Source organism: Garra rufa, chromosome 6 (genome assembly GCF_049309525.1).
Source record: "Garra rufa chromosome 6, GarRuf1.0, whole genome shotgun sequence".
Classification (NCBI taxonomy): domain Eukaryota; kingdom Metazoa; phylum Chordata; class Actinopteri; order Cypriniformes; family Cyprinidae; genus Garra; species Garra rufa.
Window position 1 is genome coordinate 26,738,480 of NC_133366.1, and position 19,964 is coordinate 26,758,443.

At 35.6% G+C, this 19,964-nt stretch overlaps 1 protein-coding gene across 1 annotated transcript in view; it reads left to right on the forward strand.

The window, feature by feature from the left end:
• Positions 1–6,119: 6,119 nt before the first annotated feature.
• Positions 6,120–19,964, forward strand: part of ppp1r9alb (protein phosphatase 1 regulatory subunit 9A-like B) — a 29,847-nt gene continuing 16,002 nt past the window's right edge. Inside the window, exons 1-10 of the mRNA XM_073842102.1 lie at positions 6,120–6,258; positions 7,106–9,128; positions 16,179–16,311; positions 16,411–16,531; positions 16,613–16,717; positions 17,041–17,269; positions 17,354–17,500; positions 18,730–18,783; positions 18,873–19,102; positions 19,311–19,407. Of these exons, the coding sequence (XP_073698203.1) occupies positions 7,275–9,128; positions 16,179–16,311; positions 16,411–16,531; positions 16,613–16,717; positions 17,041–17,269; positions 17,354–17,500; positions 18,730–18,783; positions 18,873–19,102; positions 19,311–19,407 (2,970 nt within the window). The 5' untranslated portion in view covers positions 6,120–6,258; positions 7,106–7,274. The remainder of the gene's footprint in view (positions 6,259–7,105; positions 9,129–16,178; positions 16,312–16,410; positions 16,532–16,612; positions 16,718–17,040; positions 17,270–17,353; positions 17,501–18,729; positions 18,784–18,872; positions 19,103–19,310; positions 19,408–19,964) is intronic.

The window sequence follows — 19,964 nt, forward strand, 5'->3', positions numbered from 1 at the left end:
TGTCGAAGGGATTTCTAGCTGTTCCACTAGAGGGAGCTGTCGATTAAGAAATGTATATAACCATATGTGACCCTAGACCACAAAACCAGTCATAAGGTTAAATTTTACAAAACTCAGATATATATATATCATATGAAAGCTCAATAAATAAGCTTTCTATTGATGTATAGTTTGTTAGGATAGGACAATATTTGGCCGAGATACATATTTGAAAATCTGGAATCTACGGGTGCAAAAAAATCAAAATACTGAGAAAATCACCTTTAAAGTTGTCCAAATTAAGTTCTTAACAATGCATATTACTAATCAAAAATTACATTTTGATAGGTTTACAGTAGGAATTTTACAAAAAATCTTAATGTAACATGATCTTTACTTAATTTCCTAATGATTTTTGACATAAAAGAAAAATCAATAATTTTGACTCATACAATGTATTTTTGGCTATTGCTACAAATATACCCCAGCGACTTAAGACTGGTTTTGTGGTCCAGGGTCACATATCTGGAGTACCGTATTTGACTTTTAGATGTGTGATGACTTTTGTATGCGGTGTTGTTACACAATGGTTATACTAAAACAAAACATAACAAAAAATTTTGTTATGTATCAAATGGCTTGGGACAGTTCACCCAAAAATGAAAATTCTTTCATCTTTTATTCACCGTCAAGTTGAGAACAAAAGAATTAGAAAAATATTGGTAACCAAACAGTAATCAGTTGATGATAGCGACTGACTGCAATAAAAGCCTATATATTAATTATTATGGAATATTATGGAAGTCAATCCATGCAGGTTTGGAACAACTTCAGTCTATGAATAAGGACAGATATTTTTAGGTAAATTTCCCTTTAAGTATAGAATTTATTGTTAAATTTGTGTCCTAGTTCCAGATTTTAAATCCTAAAATATGAAAATCAACCAGTTTGGAACAAGCTGAGTAAATAGGGGCACATTTTTCATTTTTGGGTGAATTAGTATGAAAATCAACTAGTTTGGAACAACCGGAGTGAGTAAATGAGGGCAGAATTTTCATTTTTGGGTGAATTTTCAGTTTAAGTATAGATTTTATTGTTTAATTTTTGTCCCAGCTCCAGATTTTACATTAAAAAAAATGGAAATCAACTAGTTTGGAACAACCTAAGTAATAAATAAGGACATAATTTTCATTTTTGGGTAAATTTTCCCTTTAAGCAATTTACTGTTGAATTTTTGTCCCAGTTGCAGATTTTGAATCTTAAAATATGAAAGCCAACCAGTTTGGAACAACCTGATATGTATATGAGTATATGAGGACAAATTTAAGTATATAATTTATTGTTTAATTATTGTCCCAGCTACAGATTTAAAATCTTACAATATGAAATTCAACCAGTTTAAAACAACTTTCGTTGAGTAAATGAGGACAGAATTTTCATTTTGGGGTGAATTTTCAGTTTAGGTATAGGATTTATTGTTTAAATTTGTGTCCCAGCTCCAGATTTCAAGTCTTAAAATATGAAAATCAACCAGTTTGGAACAACTTGAGTGAGTAAATAAGGACAGAATTTTAATTTTTGGGTAAATTTTCACTTTAAGCATATAATTTATTGTTGATTTTTTTGTCCCAGCTACAGATTTTAAATCCTAAAATATGAAAATCAACCAGTATTGAACAACTTGAGTGAGTAAATGAGGACAGTACTTGAATTTTTGGGTGAATTTTCCCTTTAAGTATAAAATGCATCGTTTCATTTTTGTCTCAGCTCCAGATTTTAAATCCTAAAATATGAAAATCAACCAGTATTGAACAACTTGAGTGAGTAAATGAGGACAGAACTTTAATTTTTGGGTGAATTTTCCCTTTAAGTATAAAATGTATCATTTCATTTTTGTCTCAGCTCCAGATTGTAAATCCTAAAATATGAAAATCAACTAGTTTGGAACAATTTAAGTGAGTAAATGAGGACAGAATTTTCATTTTGGGGTGAATTTTCAGTTTAGGTATAGGATTTATTGTTGAATTTTTGTCCCAGCGACAGATTTTAAATCCTAAAATATGAAAATCAACCAGTATTGAACAACTTAAGTGAGTAAATAAGGACAGAATTTTAATTTTTGGGTAAATTTTCACTTTAAGCATATAATTTATTGTTGATTTTTTTGTCCCAGCTACAGATTTTAAATCCTAAAATATGAAAATCAACCAGTATTGAACAACTTGAGTGAGTAAATGAGGACAGTACTTGAATTTTTGGGTGAATTTTCCCTTTAAGTATAAAATGCATCGTTTCATTTTTGTCTCAGCTCCAGATTTTAAATCCTAAAATATGAAAATCAACCAGTATTGAACAACTTGAGTGAGTAAATGAGGACAGAACTTTAATTTTTGGGTGAATTTTCCCTTTAAGTATAAAATGTATCATTTCATTTTTGTCTCAGCTCCAGATTGTAAATCCTAAAATATGAAAATCAACTAGTTTGGAACAATTTAAGTGAGTAAATGAGGACAGAATTTTCATTTTGGGGTGAATTTTCAGTTTAGGTATAGGATTTATTGTTTAAATTTGTGTCCCAGCTCCAGATTTCAAGTCTTAAAAAAGAAAATCAACCAGTTTGGAACAACTTGAGTGAGTAAATAAGAACAGAATTTTAATTTTGGGGTAAATTTTAACTTTAAGCATATAATTTATTGTTGAATTTTTGTCCCAGCGACAGATTTTAAATCCTAAAATATGAAAATCAACCAGTATTGAACAACTTGAGTGAGTAAATGAGGACAGTACTTGAATTTTTGGGTGAATTTTCAGTTTAAGTATAAAATTTATTGTTTAATTTTTGTCCCAACCCCAGATTTTAAATCCTAAAATATGAAAATTAACCAGTTTGGAACAACCTAAGTGAGTAAATAAGGACAACATATTCATTTTTTGTGAATTGTCCCCTTAAAGTATAGAATTTATAGTTTATTTTTGTGCCAGCTTCAGATTTTAAATCTTAAAATATGAAAATCAACCAGTTTGGAACAACTTGACTAGGTAAATGAGGACATAATTTTAATTTTAGGGTGAATTATCCCTTCAAAAAGATGCTGCAATGCCTGTTATACTGCAACCTAAAAGCAAAACACATTCCTCTGAGCTGCAATCCAGCTATATTTTCATATAAGGCCCTGAGCCCAAATACGGCCTACAGTTGCCCATGCTTGCAGCTATACTTAGAAAATTATATGCCATTTGATATAATAAAGACAACAATAAACCAAGGCCTGTGGTAACTATGTAAATAGGTACACTCATTGTTTGATGGGTGATGGTGCTGTTATCGTTATTGCAGAATGTTTAATCATCTTCTTAGTTGTTATTACATGAGGTGACTTGAGCCAGTAAATAATATCATTCACAAATGGAATCTCACAGTACCTGCCAGTAACTTTCCTAAAAGCCCTGCACGTCAGCCTGAGACTTCATCTGTGAGGCCTCTGACGTAGCCCTTAAAAAATTACGGGTCAAAAGCAATAACCTCTTCTGAGTCTACAAACTTTTACAAGACAATTAAGTCCCTTTGGAAACACACACCACATGCTACTATTCTAAAACTGAATAAATCAAATATATTTCCCCCATGAGCGAAAATCAATCTAAAACTTTCTAAGATTGCATTCTACAAAGAAGTATTTTATTAACAAAAGACTAAATTTAGGTTTAAGTAGGAGTCTTCTTTGTTATCAGTATTATGTGCGTGATTAATTATGAACAAAGTGTAGCACGTGGGAACTTTAAGTTCTAAATTAAGAGTTGTAAATAGATCACCATCTGTGTCTCTGTAGTGCCATCACCCCACAAATCTCAGTATGCTATATAAAGTCCTTCTATATATCTGATCCATGGAGCTGAGAGTATGGAAATGTGAGATTCCATGGTTAATTTTAAATGTTATCTTGATGTATTCATTAACAAACAGCCCCATATCTATTGCAAATAATGGTCTCAATAAATATTTAGAGATTTCATTGTGTGGGCTGGTTTTCAATACAGAGATAAAGGCAAATGTTAGACCAGGAATGGTTTATAAAAGAATTCCTGCTGAAACTTCAGTCCAAGACCAGGGTTTATTTATATCCCTAATGAGGTCAGAGAAACTCTTACAGCCATTGACATATGCTCGCAAGTACAATCAGCAACAATTCACTGTTGGAAAAAAAAGGAACAAGAGAAATGTATGTTTTGATGAATGCTTAAGTGTCTTTTTATTCCAGAAATCTTATTTTCACCTGAATTAATCTGAATCACTTAAGCTTCATACGCATACTGTGCATGACTCAGTTTACATATCATCTCTTAATTGCTTCAAACATGATTCTTGTATTGCAGACACACATGCAACAGTTAATCATTTCTATTCAAATGCATGAACTGCACTGCATTCCACTTCTAGCTAATTTTCTTGAATCTCTCTCTCATTCTCTCATCCTTGCTGCCTCTATGATTGGGTGATATTTTTATAAATCTAGGTCCTGAGGCCACCTGGGGAAAACAGCACCAAATTCAGGCCATGTAACAAACCCGGGCCGAGCAAAAAGGACTTCGACAATGATGCGTCATATCATAACTTTCCACAAACAGAAACAAAACACAGAACATGGCATAGAGAAACAGGACTAGCATCTGAGCAGGACAGGCTACAGACACCTGTTTCATTCATCAAACCAGGATTTACATGCAAAGCTTTTTTTCTATTGGAAAGGAATATCAAAGACATGGTAAGTGTTCCTGCTTTTCCTGCCAAAGCACTTTCTTCTGCTTCTGCTTTCTTCTTCTTCTTCTTCTTCTTTTTAAGGAATGCATTTGATTACATAGCTAATGTGTTGTGGGCTTATGAGACAGTTTTCTCATTGATGCTGATTATGAGTGGTTAGGACAGCATAAAAGAGATCTTTAAGAATGATCCTCATGACACATCTGTTAGAAAACTGCCAATTTCTCAGAGCTGGTTGTTCCGATTTCAGGGGGACATGGCATAACAGTTGAAAGCCAGTCAGACCTGCAGCATTTAATTCTGATTTATATTGCTTGGCGATAAACAAAAGCACACCCTGCAGTTGCTGGAATATTTTTTCATTGTACATCAGTCAATCAGCCTTAAATGGAACTGCATGCTTCGGTTATGCTGATTGTCACTCTGAACAGCGGCTCAGCAGAGATAATCTACTTTCAATATGTAGCTACAAAATGCCATCTGTTAGAGGCTTCATATGGTGGTCACACATTACGCTCAAATTTACAATGGAACACAGTCCACACCAAGACAAACAGAAGGAGACAAAATGTCTAGAGCAAAATGGCTCATAATAAATCATTATGATATTGACAGTTTACAGTGCAGTGTTTTTGCCTTGTTCTCTTGCATTACGCTCAGATTTGTTTTGTTAAAGATTTTTTTTCTCCATGCATCGCTGCTTTCAATCTTGCATTCCTCCTTTACTTTCAGCTGCTTTTCTTTTCTTTTGTCCTGTGTTACACTCGACTCATCTCAGAAGCACTAAGATGGTGACCTACTTGTAATTGTCAGGGAGATTAAACTCAGATATGGCATCTATGTGGCCCAAATGCTAGTGCATGGTTTCATTGCATGGATTGTCAGTTTTGAGACCCCAAATCTAGCTAGTTAGCCTAATATGTCAGATCCAGAAAATAAATAACTGTTTTTAGACTCACTCCAAATTATTAAAATGTTTTAAAACTCTTCTTTACTCTTTCTCATGAAAGCTTTGGGGTTAATATTAGAGCCAGTTTGTTTTTCATACATTTCGAATCACGTTTCCTATCCTATATATATATATATATATATATATATATATATATATATATATATATATATATATATATATATAATTTGGGAAATGTATTTTTTTTGTCATTATTCAAATGCATAATGTCTATAATAGGCTACATTAGCCCATAGCCGTTGTCTAGATTTAGCTGTTACTTTATGGATGAGATTACTGACTTTCCCACGGTTGCCCAAGTATTTTTTTTTCCTTGTTGCCCCTCTCGTGCGCGCGCTTGCCTGATTTGCGAGCTCCGGAAAGAAGCAGCGGGTATGACGCTGAAGGAGGGAGCGCGCATGTCGGGATAAGGTTTGTTGAGCTGGTTACATTGAAGGAGAAAGACATGTAGACTTCGGAGAAAGGAATTACGACGAATAGTCTAGCAAGTTTGTGATTGTTTGGTCATGGTTTCTCAAAGCTTACGTACGTCGCAATGAATGAAGTTCAGGTAGGTTTAAACTCGTTTATCCGGTCGTGTTGTTTTCGAAAATGAAAAGATAAACTTCCTTACAGAAACTTCAACTAGTCAGGGTTCATTGGGATTGAAGTCGGTTACAGCAGTCAATGGGAAAAGATCGACTGTCAGAAAAGAGGGATGTAAATATAGACAGCTACGATGTACTTGAGCACCTGCTACCTGTAAAAAAATTAGATTTAAAAAGTTATTTTAGGATTGTAAAATGCTACAATAAAGACCTGTCAATTGGTTAACGGTAAGGCTTAACCTTACTAAAATCTTACTGCTTTAAAATAATTGTTTGATATGGAAGTAAGCTTAAGGACGAATATGTACTCTTTTCTGTAAAATACTTTAAAAGTTATGATTTCAGTTAAAAGTATGGGTCATAATTTATGAGGAAAAGGGAATTATCAAAATTCCTTTCATGAACCATTAACCTACATTTGTGGATTTTTGTTTAAAAACGTAATATTTATCACTTTGTAAAAGTTATTACTTATTCAGTTATTGTGTTACATTAAGTATTGTGTTTATGTGTTTATGTCATGTTTACCCTGGTGCTGTGTGATAGCAGGGCAAAATTGCTGGAGAGACCTTACATTTTCCATAAGTGCTATTATCGGTACATTTTAAAATAACAAAATATTTCATTAGATTAGTTAGAATGCTATATTATACTGTTTCTGGCAACCACAGATGGCATTTTACAGTAAACCTTAACAAATCTGAGAGTGTGTGGGTGCATTTACAGATTTACAGTACACAGAAGTGTTGAGAGATAAATAGTTGCTGTGAATCACAGACTGACAGGTGTCTTCTTTTTTCTTTGCTGTAGGTAAGAGCGGTTGACCCTCCGTCAGTCACTCGGCACTGTCTGTATTTACAATCTCAGCCAGTGTGAATGAGGACGTACCATGCACTTGGATATACGCTGTATTTTTTAGTAACGGTTTTATCTATTTTACTTACTGAGACCTACCAATCTGTCCTTTTTATCTGTGATCATGATTAAAAGTGAAAACAAAAGTGAACGGGCACTGAGAAGTGCATCTCCTCACAGGAATGCCTATAAATCAGACTTCCATTCCATCAAATGCTCATTTGATGGGAGCGCATCAATCAGCCCGACTTCTCCCTTCACCAACGGAGGAAGTGACACCCGAGGTAGAACGTCGGGTGACAAAGTGAGCAAAATAAAAAATATATTCTTGCAAATGGATGGAAAACAGAATCAGGACAGTCCCAATATCAGCAAACCCATGTCACCCAAATTTCCACTGGATTCCACCCCTTACAGGTCCAGCCTGAGTAGTGTTAGCAGTCTGGATTCAGCCTCTTTTGAGGTACGGAAAACAGAGGATGTTTCCATTGACAAGGCAGCACTGGCTGAGAAGTTCTCAATGACTAGGAAGCTGTTTGAAAGCGGCCTTAAAGAGCAGTCTCCGACGGAGAGATCTGGCTCTCCCAAAGTTATCTGGCCTCAAATGGTGGAGAAACAAGACAGGAAAGTGTCAGCTACTGGAGAGAGAAATGATAAACCTAAAGAGGCAAAAGAAAAGGAGGACAAGGAAAAAGCAAGAAGTGAAAGTGAGACACCACTGCATAAGCTGAGTGTGTCAATGAATGCCGGGCCAATATCCAGACGTCTGGAGAGTTTTATGTTGGACAGTGATAGTGAGTCGCTGTCAGCTGCTCCTTCGACGGAATCCCATAGTCCCATTAGTCATTCCCAGTCACCCTCCGCTGCTAGCGACCATTCGGATCCCCCTTCATCACCAGACAGCTGTAGTTCCCCTACCTCTTATTCACTATGGGCTGATTCTCCTGCTGAAACATGTTTGCCCAAGTTAAATGGTTCAGATTCGCACAGTACACCTTTGAATGGAGTCTGTACGGAGAAGACATTACATAATACCAGTACCACAGCTGAAGAACATATTCAGTCTTCAGAAGATACCACTCTTCTGTATACAAGCGAAAAGATCCACCACTTGTCTGCAAGAAGTGCATCTGTAGCTGAGGATCCTGCACTTCAAGAGCAGCAAGGTGAGGGAAAGAACTCTGAGAAGGTTCCTGGTTTGGCCACGGTCAGAGCTGAGCTGGTAGTGGTGAAGACCGAGTCATCTGAAAGTGAGGGCAATGAGGAGGAACACGTTGAGGATAACGTTTTTGAAGAGGCTGGAAAGGAGAACCAATCCCCAAATAGCAATTCTGAGAGGGTGTTGACCGACAGCGAGGAGCTCCAATTAGCATTCCTTGGGAAGGAATCAAAACAGAGCATTAGGGAACACGAGGAGGGATGGAGGGCATGTGAGGAAACTGTACAGACTGGAAGAAAGGAAGACCATCGAGGGGAGGGAAAGTTTCTTGAGGAGAACATAATGGATATGGAAGACGAGGAGGAGGAGAAAAACGACAATGAGGAAGTAGAACTAAAGACGGAGGGAACCGAAGAGGAGGCAGTACTGGAGAGTGTTATGAGGGAGAGTGAGCAGAAAGCTACCAATGTTGAAGATAAGGAACAGCAGGATGAACAGAGAGAAGGAGAAGATGAAGAAGAGGATGAGGGAGTAGAGGAAGGTGTTGAAGCTGTAGAGGAGGACGATGATGAACGAGAGATGGAAGATGTCTTAACAGGAAAAGAGAGGCAACAGCACGATGATCAGGAATCGACGAGGAAGAGATCTTTAATTTGTGGAATTGAGAATGCTGCCTTTGTGGATGACAAGGACAACAGGACCGATTTGGAATGTCAAGTGAAGGAGGAATTCCAGGAATGTGAGGAACTTCCAGGACTCTCTGATGAGGAAGACCTCACTCCAAAGAGAAAGATCAAGTTCTCTACAGCACCAATCAAGGTATGTCTCACCCAATCTTATTTTTAAACTTTATTTTTAGAAGAAACTCTATATTTAATACTTCAGCTTACTTTTTATTCAGCGTTAGCATTTATTTGTTGATCCTTCTGAAATGGTTCATACGGTTTTTGTTAGAGCCTGAAGGAATTAGCCTCCCAGCAGTGACCCAATTCTGTGTTTGCACCTTTAGCAGATGCCTGTGGCTCAATTCGGTCAGCACCTTAGCTCTCACTTTATTGAAGTATATTTATAGTGGTTTATATGATAAGATCCTACTTGATTTTAAAATGTTTGGCACACATGACCTGTGTTTGTTTTGCCCCAAAACACAAACTTTACTTTTATTGTGAGGAAAACATTATACTTGTCTGAGACTGGTTTCACTACTTTATTGATTCTTACGAATTGTGACCTCGTCAAGTTTCTAGGTACAGTGTAAAATACCTTCTACCCAGAACATTTAAGATAACAGCTCTCAACAAAGGTGCTGTCTGAGCTTGCATCACTTCAGGCATGTAATATCCTATGTCTCTCATGTTCTGGCAAGTTTTTTTTTTGTTTACAGAGAAATGTGTCATTTAGTTCCTTAACTTAGGGCTTTACCGCTGGCCTTAGATGATACGACCCTCATAATTTGAAAATTTATGTAAGAGATAAACAAAATTTTCTGAAAAAGATAATTTATGTAAAGTTTTATCACTAAAACTGTTTATAGAAACTGACTGTTGGGTCAGTTTAATCTTTTTGCATACAGCTGATTGTATTACTGAGTTTAGTTTTAGAATGCAGATTTACAGACTACCCACAGCCCATTGACACCATCAGATGCACACTATACAAAAATTGACAGTTTGATTGGCTGGTTTCTAATCTATTTACCAAAGTATTACTTGATACAATGAACGCTTTTAAGAACTAATCACTGGATTGGTTTACCAGGTTAGTGGTATAAAATCTCTGCAACAGTATTTTTGTCTTGTTTTCCAGTACAAATATCTAAACATTTGTAAACCAAGAGACGTTTACTTGGAAAACCAAAAAAAAATTTAAGATAAGTCTTCTTTTTTACACTGTGTGAAAAAAAGTAAAAGTAATTTGCTCACTAAAGCTAGGGTTGAGCTTGGTCAGTACCTGGATTGGGAGACTGCTTGGGAAAACTTGGATCCTGCACACTGGTGGTGGTTGAGGAGAGACCCCCAATGCCATTGTAAAGTGCTTTAAGTGTGCATTAGTCTCTGCACTATATAAATGCTTCATTCATTCATTCAAAGGGATGGTGTTTTCTGACCCCATTTGCAGATTTATTTTTAAAACTTGAACTTGAAAAATGTAAAAATTGTGGTAAATGTGCACTTGTTTTTTTTTTTTTTTAGCTTGATGGCAGTTAAACCAGATATCAGCACTGGTATTTATATATGTCTGTGAACTGTTTTGAATTTATTTATTTATATATTTATTTTTATTACTAAGACATACATTTTTTGTAGAGCCCTATGAAATACGTTTTATATTTTCCCAAATTCAATTTTTTGCCATTTTAACTTTTCTGGATTCTGTTTTTTTTTTTTTTGGGTTCCATTTTCATTAAATTTTAATAATCAAAAGCATCTCTAATCAATTAATTAAAAAATATATATTTATTATCATTTCATTTATTTATCTTGTTTTTTTTAAATACTTTTTTGTGTATATACATTTTTCTGGTAAATAAATTCTGGTAAATATTTATTTTAAAAAGCAATGTTTTTAATAATAATTTTAGTAGTAGTAGTAGTATCATTAAACTGAGTAATATATTTCTGTTACAGTTTCTTTAAGTTTTAACTTAAGTCCAACATTTATTTTGACAGGTTGCTGTGAAGACCTTTAGTCTCTGTTTGGATGTGATATGACTTTTTCTTAAAATAAACTGTAAAATGCTCATGAAGTTACTCTCAGAGCAGTTCTGGAGATTATGTTTATGTGTTTATGTACTCATATATTGAGACAGCAGAGGCTGGAAACATCACAAACGTCACGCACGCTTCAGTATGTGTAGTAAACGAAACCGTGTTTAAATAGTGTTTTGCATAAATTCCTTTTTTATGACTGTATTTCACGATTCTTTGTGTTTTCTGCATTGTGGAAATCATACATTTTTGTGTAAATTTTGAACACAAAGTCTACATATATTTTGCTAATTTATTGTGTTCTTATAATTTCTTTGACATTGCTGTGCAAATATTACATTTTTTGATTTTTTAATTAGTGTTTTTGTTAACTATTTGATGTCAACATAAATCTGCCCCAAACAGCACATAAATACAAAACAAACTGTGATTGGTCATGTCTTTGGCTACAAGAGACTAATGCTAGTCAGTACAGATTTTCAAATTTTAGTCATAGAACAGATCAAAGCAAAACACCCAACTCTTTGATCTTACTTCATCTGTCTGAGATCAGACACTGGGTTGCATCAAACAGAAAGTGCATTGTGTTGCCATTCATGTGTCCGACTTTGGGACCTCTTGAACGTGAAGTGTTTTAAAAGGATCCTGTTAAGTGAAGGAAAGGTCTTCTGTGTGTCATGTGATGCTGGATATGAATGTAAATCATCTCATCATCTGTCTGTACCAGTTCAATGCTGTGGAAGCTCATGCCATTGCATATTAATCAGAATATAAATCTAATAACTGAACCCTTGTGAGATCAAACAAAATAAAGAAAGACAAATTAAGTGTGTCACGGGGGGTGGCAAAAGTCCACTTTGACTGCCCAAAACCAGTCAATAACTAGAGGCTGTATGTGTATGTGTGTAAGGGTGTTTCATTCCCTACAGACCTTGCAGTTGTTCTTAAAAGATCTCTTAAGTTTAGAAACCAGGTCATGTATTTCTTCAGAGCCTGGCAGACTGAAGACGCCGTGGATTTATAGTCTGGGTCAGAACACATACCAAATCAGTAACATTTCAGATTACCATAGCTCAGTGTTCAATGCAGCACTCTCCTCAACATCCCTTCCTCCTTGGTGTGTCCTCCTGGAGCGTGTAGAGTAGGTCAGTGTCAGTTTGTTTGCTGTGTATTTATAGAATTGGGATGAGTGGGTGTTGACTAACATTTATCTTATGCTACGATGCATTTTCTCTAAATCAGGAAACCTGGGTCTCCCTTTGTAAACATATGGTGGCGTTCCTATATTTTGTTTCTACATTTTTGTTTTCTCAACCCTCAGGATACGCCTTTTTCTGTATTTGTGGGGCTCCCGTGTTTACTCATCCTGTTTCCCATATGTAGGATCAACGGGAAGCGAGTTGCCTGTCTCACATAGGTTGTGAGTGAGGATTTCCTTTCAACAGATGTTTGTGTTGGACATCTTTTGAACTTTGATGAGACAATGGGCTTTGAATATTAACACATTAAGTCTATAGAATGGAAGTCAGTGGTCACCAAAATGGTTGGTTTTCATTAAATGCCAGGTTCTGTCATAAAACTCTAGAGGGTGCATGCTGATGGGTTGTTAATGCAAACTGATGACATTCATAAGGTAAACTACTTGGCACAAGCTAATTGGTTCATGTTGCATATGTAGCAAATAATGATTCACCCTCGTGTTCCCTAATGCTCCTCTGAAACCCTCCACCTTCCCCAGCTCCACCTGTATAGATCTGTTATGTGTTACTATATAGAGTTGAGGTCAAAAGTTTACATCCCCCTTTCAGAATCTGCAAAATGTTATTTTAACACAATAAGAGGGATCATACAAAATGCATGTTATTGTTTATTTAGTACTGACCTGAATAAGATAATTTACGTAAAAGATGTTTACGTATAGTCCACAAGAGAAAATAATAGTTGAATTTATAAAAATTACCCTGTTCAAAAGTTTCCATCACCTTAATTCTTAATACTGTGTTCTTACCTAAATGATCCACAGATGTTTTTTTGTTTGTTTGTTTGTTTGTTTGTTTGTTTAGTGATATTTGTTCATGAGTCCCTTGTTTGTCCTGAACAGTTAAACTGCCCGCTGTTCTTCAGAAAAATTCTTCATGTCCCACAAATTCTTTGGTTTCCCAGCATTTTTGTGTATTTGAACCCTTTCCAACAATGACGGTATGATTTTAAGATCCATCTTTTCACACTGAGTGACTCGTGCAACTATTACAGAAGGTTCAAACGTTCACTGGTGCTCCAGAAGGAAAAACTATGCATTAAGAGCTGGGGGTGAAAAGTTTTTGAATTTGAAGTTCAGAGTAAATTTAAATATTTTGCCTTCTGCGAAACATGTTACTATCTTCTTTAGCCTCTGAAGGGCAGTACTAAATGTAAACAATATGATATTTAGGCAAAATAAGAAAAAAACCCATTCTGTTCAAAAGTTTTCACCCCCGGCTCTTAATGCATGGTTTTTCCTTCTGGAACATTAGTGAGCATTTGAACCTTTTGTAATAGTTGCAGATGAGTCCCATAATTGTCCTCAGTGTGAAAAGATGGATTTTAAATCACATTCAATTACTAAAGGCCTGGATTTCTCAATTATTTGTTGCTGACTTATTTTTATTGCAAACATAATTTTTAACATCCCTTTTAAATGAGGCCAAAGGTCCTGTTATTTTTTATTGGAACAGTTTAGTATTTCATTTTCATAATGTTTCTTGATTGTGGCACTTTTGTGTTATTCCAACTGTGTGATTCAGGTTTGACTCTCAACCTGAACGCTGTGACATCTGTTGTTTTTTTTCCTTATTGTAAGTCGTAGTTCACTGACAGACTCTCTCAGTCCCAGGAAGAAATAGTCCTGTGTTCTTGCTAAAAAGCCACAGCTTAAAGGAGTAAGAGAGGGAGGGGGAAGATAGAAAGAGACACTGTGCTTGAGCATGTTTGGGAAGAAAAGGACATTGTTCAGAGGTGCACGCTTACTCCATGACAACTAGAGTCGCTAGACAAAAGAAAGCGGAGAGAGAATAAATGAAAGGAAGGAAAAATGGGATTGTAGTAAAGAAAGGAAGATGAAGGGAAGTATGGATGGAGGAAGCAAAAGACAAATGTAGAGTAAACACTGTTACTTTACCATGTCTAATTGATTTGGAGGCAGTGTTTTTCATCTGTTTAATTCTACTTCTGTTCTCAGTCCAGGTCTGGTGCCAGAATTAGGAATGCATACCATTGACTGACCTGGTTTTTAACTGCCTATGTCAGCCTAAACCAGCCACTGACAAAATGCTGCGGGCATGTAATTTAGTTAGTGCCTTTATAAGGGTGAGGTCAATTTTACCTTTGTATGAAATCTTCAAAACTCTGCAGGCGAAATGCTGTCATTTTAATAGGTATCTGCGTCAGAAAACAAGTAAAGGGTTAGTTCACCCAAAAATGAAAATTAGCCCATGATTTACTCATCCTCAAGGCATCCTAGGTGTATATGACTTTCTTCTTTCAGTAGAATCAAATCAGAGTTATATTAAAAATTGTCCTGGGACTTCCAAGCTTTATAATGACAGTGGGTGGGTGTTTCTGTTCAGCAGTCTAAAAGAAGTCCAAAAAAGTGCATCCATCATGATAAAAAGTTACTGACATGGCTCCAGGGCGTGAATAAAGCGAACTGATGTGTTTTTGTAAGAAAAATATCCATACTTAAAACGTTATAAACACTTTTTTGTAACTTTCCAAAATTGTCATGCAGGCAAGCTGTTCCGGGTGGATGATGTAGGACGTTGGCGTAGCGCAGGAGAAGTGGCATTAGTGGAAGCGCAGAGAACAGAGAGAAAAACAAAACTCTGGTGAGGATTTGTAAAGAAAAATGTCTGAGAATTTCGATATAAGCCAGGAGGAGACTGGTTTTCCTTTGCTAAAGTAAGGAAACTTTGCTTCCTTTGCTACTGTAAACAAATGTTGGTTCTTGCAAGACTAGTATATGACCAAAGGCACATACGCTACATATACGTCCTACACCATCCGCCCGGAATGGGGGTTAGCAGAAGTTACAGAAAAGTGTTTATAACGTTTTAAATATGGATATTTTTCTTACAAAAAAATATTTGTGAGGCACTTTTTATTATGGATGGATGCGCTTTATTGGACTTCTTTTGGACTATTGAACAGAAACACCCACCCACTGCCATTATAAGCTTGGAAGAGCCAAGACATTTTTCATATTAACTCAGATTGAATTTGACTGAAACGAGAAAGTCATATACACCCAGGATGCCTTGAGGGTGAGTAAATCATGGGCTAATTTTCATTTTTGGGTAAACCAACTCTTTAAGATCACAATTTTTCACAATTTAATTTTTTTTTTACAATTTCACAGTCACAATTTTGACCAATATAAATTTTAAAGTACATGACCACATTTTAATACTGCAAAATTAATTTTTGGTGCACTTTTGTAGCATTTTTAGTAGAATGTGTAGAATGAAGAATCGTATTGGTCACTCTTTTTTTTTTTTCTTGTGATTTCAAAGAATGGAAACAGAAGTTTTCAGGCTTGAAAATGAATCAAGCTCAATGAATCAGAAGCTCAATGAAAATGTCCATATGACTGTTTTGCTGTATTTTTTAAGTGTTCTTGCTATTCACTAAAAATTTTGACATTTTAATTTGGCATGTTATTGAGAGAAATGGCTATGTCTGATTCGTAAACTGATCACCCTTAACTCAGATCTTTTCAATGAAATGTCTGGTTCTCAAAACTGGTCTGAATGTTTTGATCACAGATTAGTTAGCCCCATTTCTTGAATAATGAATAATCCATTCTCAGCTCACATAAAGCAATTTTATGTTTTCAGAATGCTTATAAAACTTTCATGGTGTTTTAAAGCTTTAATGCCCTAGTTCATCAGGAAGGGTCAAGTTGCTAAATACTAATACAGTCATAAACAGGAAGATTTGAAGGAGTCTGAATGACTAATTTTTTTTATAAATGATCTGGCTGGACTTTGTCTTATCAGAACACCAATATTAATTGTGAAATCAGTAAATCACAGATTCAGCTATGCAGAGGTGATGGCTTTTGCGTGGGTGTGCTATTGTTCTAGATGTGCTAGGTGTGTTATTTATTGTATTTCATCTCCTGCAGGTGTACTTTACCTTCTCGAATGAGGATTATGACCGCAGTAATGATGATGTGGACCCTGTGTCTGCATCTGCTGAGTACGAGCTGGAAAAGAGGGTGGAAAAGATGGATGTTTTACCTATAGACATTCAGAAAGGTTTCTTTTAAAGTTTTATCATGAAATGTATTTCCCCTGATATGAAAGTCAATTAACTGTTGAAGTATTGTATTTGAGCTGCCTGTTTTTGTTGTACAGGAAATGATGGCCTGGGAATCAGTATAATTGGTATGGGAGTTGGGGCAGATCAAGGACTGGAGAAGCTGGGAATTTTTGTGAAGACCATCACCGAAGGAGGTGCAGCTCACCGGGATGGACGGTAAGAACTTATCTTTTTGATTTATTAAATCCAGAATAAACAATATGGGATTCTGATAATTCTGGTGGTTTGTCTTAACAGAATTTGGATAAATGATCAGATTGTGGAGGTGGATGGAATTAGTCTGGTTGGTGTCACTCAACTCTTTGCTGCTACCACATTGAAGAACACCAAAGGTCTGGTCAAGTGAGTATCAACACACCAAGTGAAGCATAAAGTGACCTGTGTGAAGTTGTAGCTAAAGGTTGTGGGTTCAAGCCCCACCAGGAACAGGTTGTGAGCTCACACTATTACTGTATGTCGTCAATGAAGACAACTCACTCCAGGTTGCTCTAAAGGGATTTTCACTGTATTGTGTTTACTGTAAGTTATGAACATGCATCACCTATTAAGAAGGAAATGTCTGGTAATGATTCACCAGGGCAAAATCTAATCTCACAGTCAGTATAATACCAGCAACGGTCATAGTCCTACAACTGCATGAAGGAATTTTATGTCCTCCAATGCAGGTTTCTCATTGGCCGGGAGAAACCAGGAGTGGAGAGCGAAGTGGCCCGTCTGATCAGCGAGACTTTACAACACGAATCAAGCCCTGAAAACCGGGAGCCAAAAGATGAAGACTATCATGAATCCCAGAACCATCAGCTACAGGATGAAAAACAGATTTCTCAAATCCATGACCAATATCATGATCAACAGGAAACGGAACCACTGGCTGAAAAGAGCGTTGTGCAACAGGTGTGTGAACATATAAAGATAAGCATGTTGTGATGAATAAATGAGTCGCTTATCATTGTTTGGCCCATATTATGACTGATACAGGATAAACAGAGAAAGACCGAAAAGAAGCAGGGGGCGGAGGATGCATCAAATGAATTGGCACAAGAAGTGTTTTCACAACTGAGGAGCCAAGGCATTGATCTACCTGAAGATATTGATCCTGCTGAACTAGAACAAAAATTTAAAGAGGTATAATGTGAATTTACATGTAATGTGCCTTATTTATCATTGTAAAAAGCTTATAATTAGAGGTTGACTGATATGTGATTATTTTAGTTGCTGATACCGATTGCTACAGATTGATTGGACCGTTAACCCATATTTTTAACCGATATATACACTGCCGCTCAAAGTTAAAAGTTATAGTTTTAAAGACGTTTCTTATGCTCAACAAGTCTGCATTTATTTGAAAATACAGAAAATGTTATATTGTGAAATATTATTTTGAATTTAAAATAACTGTTTTCTATGTGAATGTATTTTAAAATGTAATTTATTTCTGTGATACAAAGCTCAGTTTTCAGCATCATTACTCCTGTCTTCAGTGTCACATGATCCTTCGGAAATTATTCTAATATGCTGATTTATTATCAATGTTGAAAACAGTTGTGCTACTTAATATTTTGTTGGAACCTATGATTTTAAAGATTATTAAACAAATAAAAAGTTTAAAAGAACAGTGTTTTTTTAAAATAGAAATCTTTTGTAACAATATAAACTACCATCTAAAAGTTTGGGGTCAGTACATTTTTATTCTTTTTTTTTTTTTTTAAGAAATAATACTTTTATTCATTATTTATATTTTGAATAAATGCTGTTCTTTTTAACCTTTTATTCAGCAAGAATCCTGAAAAAAAGAATCACCGGTTCAAAAAAACAAACAAACAGTAATTTCTCAGCATATTAGAATGATTTTTGAAGAATCATTTTGTGAATCATGTGATCATGTGTTTGAGAAAACTGAAGTAATGGCTAATAAAAATAAGCTTTTCATCACAGGAATAAATTATAATAAATTATATTAATAATAATATATATAAATTAGGAATAAATTATATTTTAAAATATATTAATACAGAACACTGTTATTTTAAACTGTAATAATATTTCACAATATTACATTTTTTTCCCTGTATTTTTGATCAAGTAAATGCAGCCTTGATAAGCATATAAGAATTCTTTGAAAAACATTTGAAATCTTACTGATCCCAAACTTTTGAGCGGCAGTTTATGTCTGGGGTAAAAATGAAAATTAATGTCAAAATAACAAGGGCAAAATATATTTTTAAATGCTTTTAAATAATTTTATCTGCAAATCGGTTTACCATAAACAATACTGTTAACCATAAAAATGCTTAATATTGTTGCCGTTAATCGGTCAACCCCTACTTCTTTCTCATTTGAATTTTCTCTTATAGCTCCATATGAAACACAGTGTCACAATAACAGAACTCAATCAGTTAAAAGAAAAGGTAAGATGCTTATAAAAATGCTCATTTCTTATTTAGTAGCTTGTGTACCTGCAGAGTTATTTAACTCTTTGTGTGTTCTGATTTCATAGCTGCAAGTGAGCGAAGCTGAACGCAAGTCATGGGAGACTCGAGGTGCAGCTCTTGAAATGAATGTGGAAGAGAGCAAGGAGCGCATTGAAAAGTTGGAAAAATACTGGCTTGATGCTCAGGCCCTCTGCAAAACCATTAACCAGCGTTTGAACGAAGCCCAGAGTCAACATGATTCCCTGCAACTCAAGTACAATACGACCATCACGCTTCTACAGGAGCATCAACAGAGGTGTGTTTGAGCATGTAATGTGTTGTCATAGCAGAGTCTTTCTGGGAAGTTTGATGAGGCATTCTTGGAAATGTACTGATTTGTGAAAGTCTGTATCAAGGTGAACTATTGGAAATTCTAATGCTTCAAAAAGAAATACACGAGACAAGAAAAGTGAGAAAATTAAGAAAAATTATTTGTTAATGGTGGGGCTGTTCTTGACTTTTAGAGAGGCTGAATTCACAAGGAAAGAGGCGGAGCTGAAGAGAAAACTGGAGCAAAGGGAGAGAGAGTACAAGAGCACTGTGAAGCAACTACAGCATAAAGTAAAACCTCATCTTGTTCATGTTAATTTCTCATTTTTACAAAGTGAGATTACAAATATGAATATCTTTCTGGTCTTGTGAGTGTTTTGTGATGTGGCTTCACTGGGTCTATGACTGAATGTGCTACAGGTTCTGTAAGTGATGTTCTGCAAGTTCCAGAGTGTCTAGCACAAAAATTTGGTCAGATTTTCACATGCAATTTGTCTGTTCAGACCAATGCATGAAAAACCAACAAATGTGCTAAATGAAAATGCAAATTCTCTGTCTGACAGATGGTACTATAAGAAAGGCTGAAATACCCTGGTATTTACATATGCCATTTGATGTTTTTGTAACACCAAATACGAGTACAGAGGCAAGAGAGCTGATTCTGGATTCTTTCTCTGCTATTTACTGAGTCTGTCCTGATACCCACACTTGCATTTCTAAGCGGTATTAGAGATTGTGTGGATTTACTTAGCGTCAAGGACACTGAGCTACAGATGAACAAGTGTGGGTATTGGAACAAGCCCATTTTCGCTTAACAAAACACAGCAGCAGCTCTGGTCTTATGACCA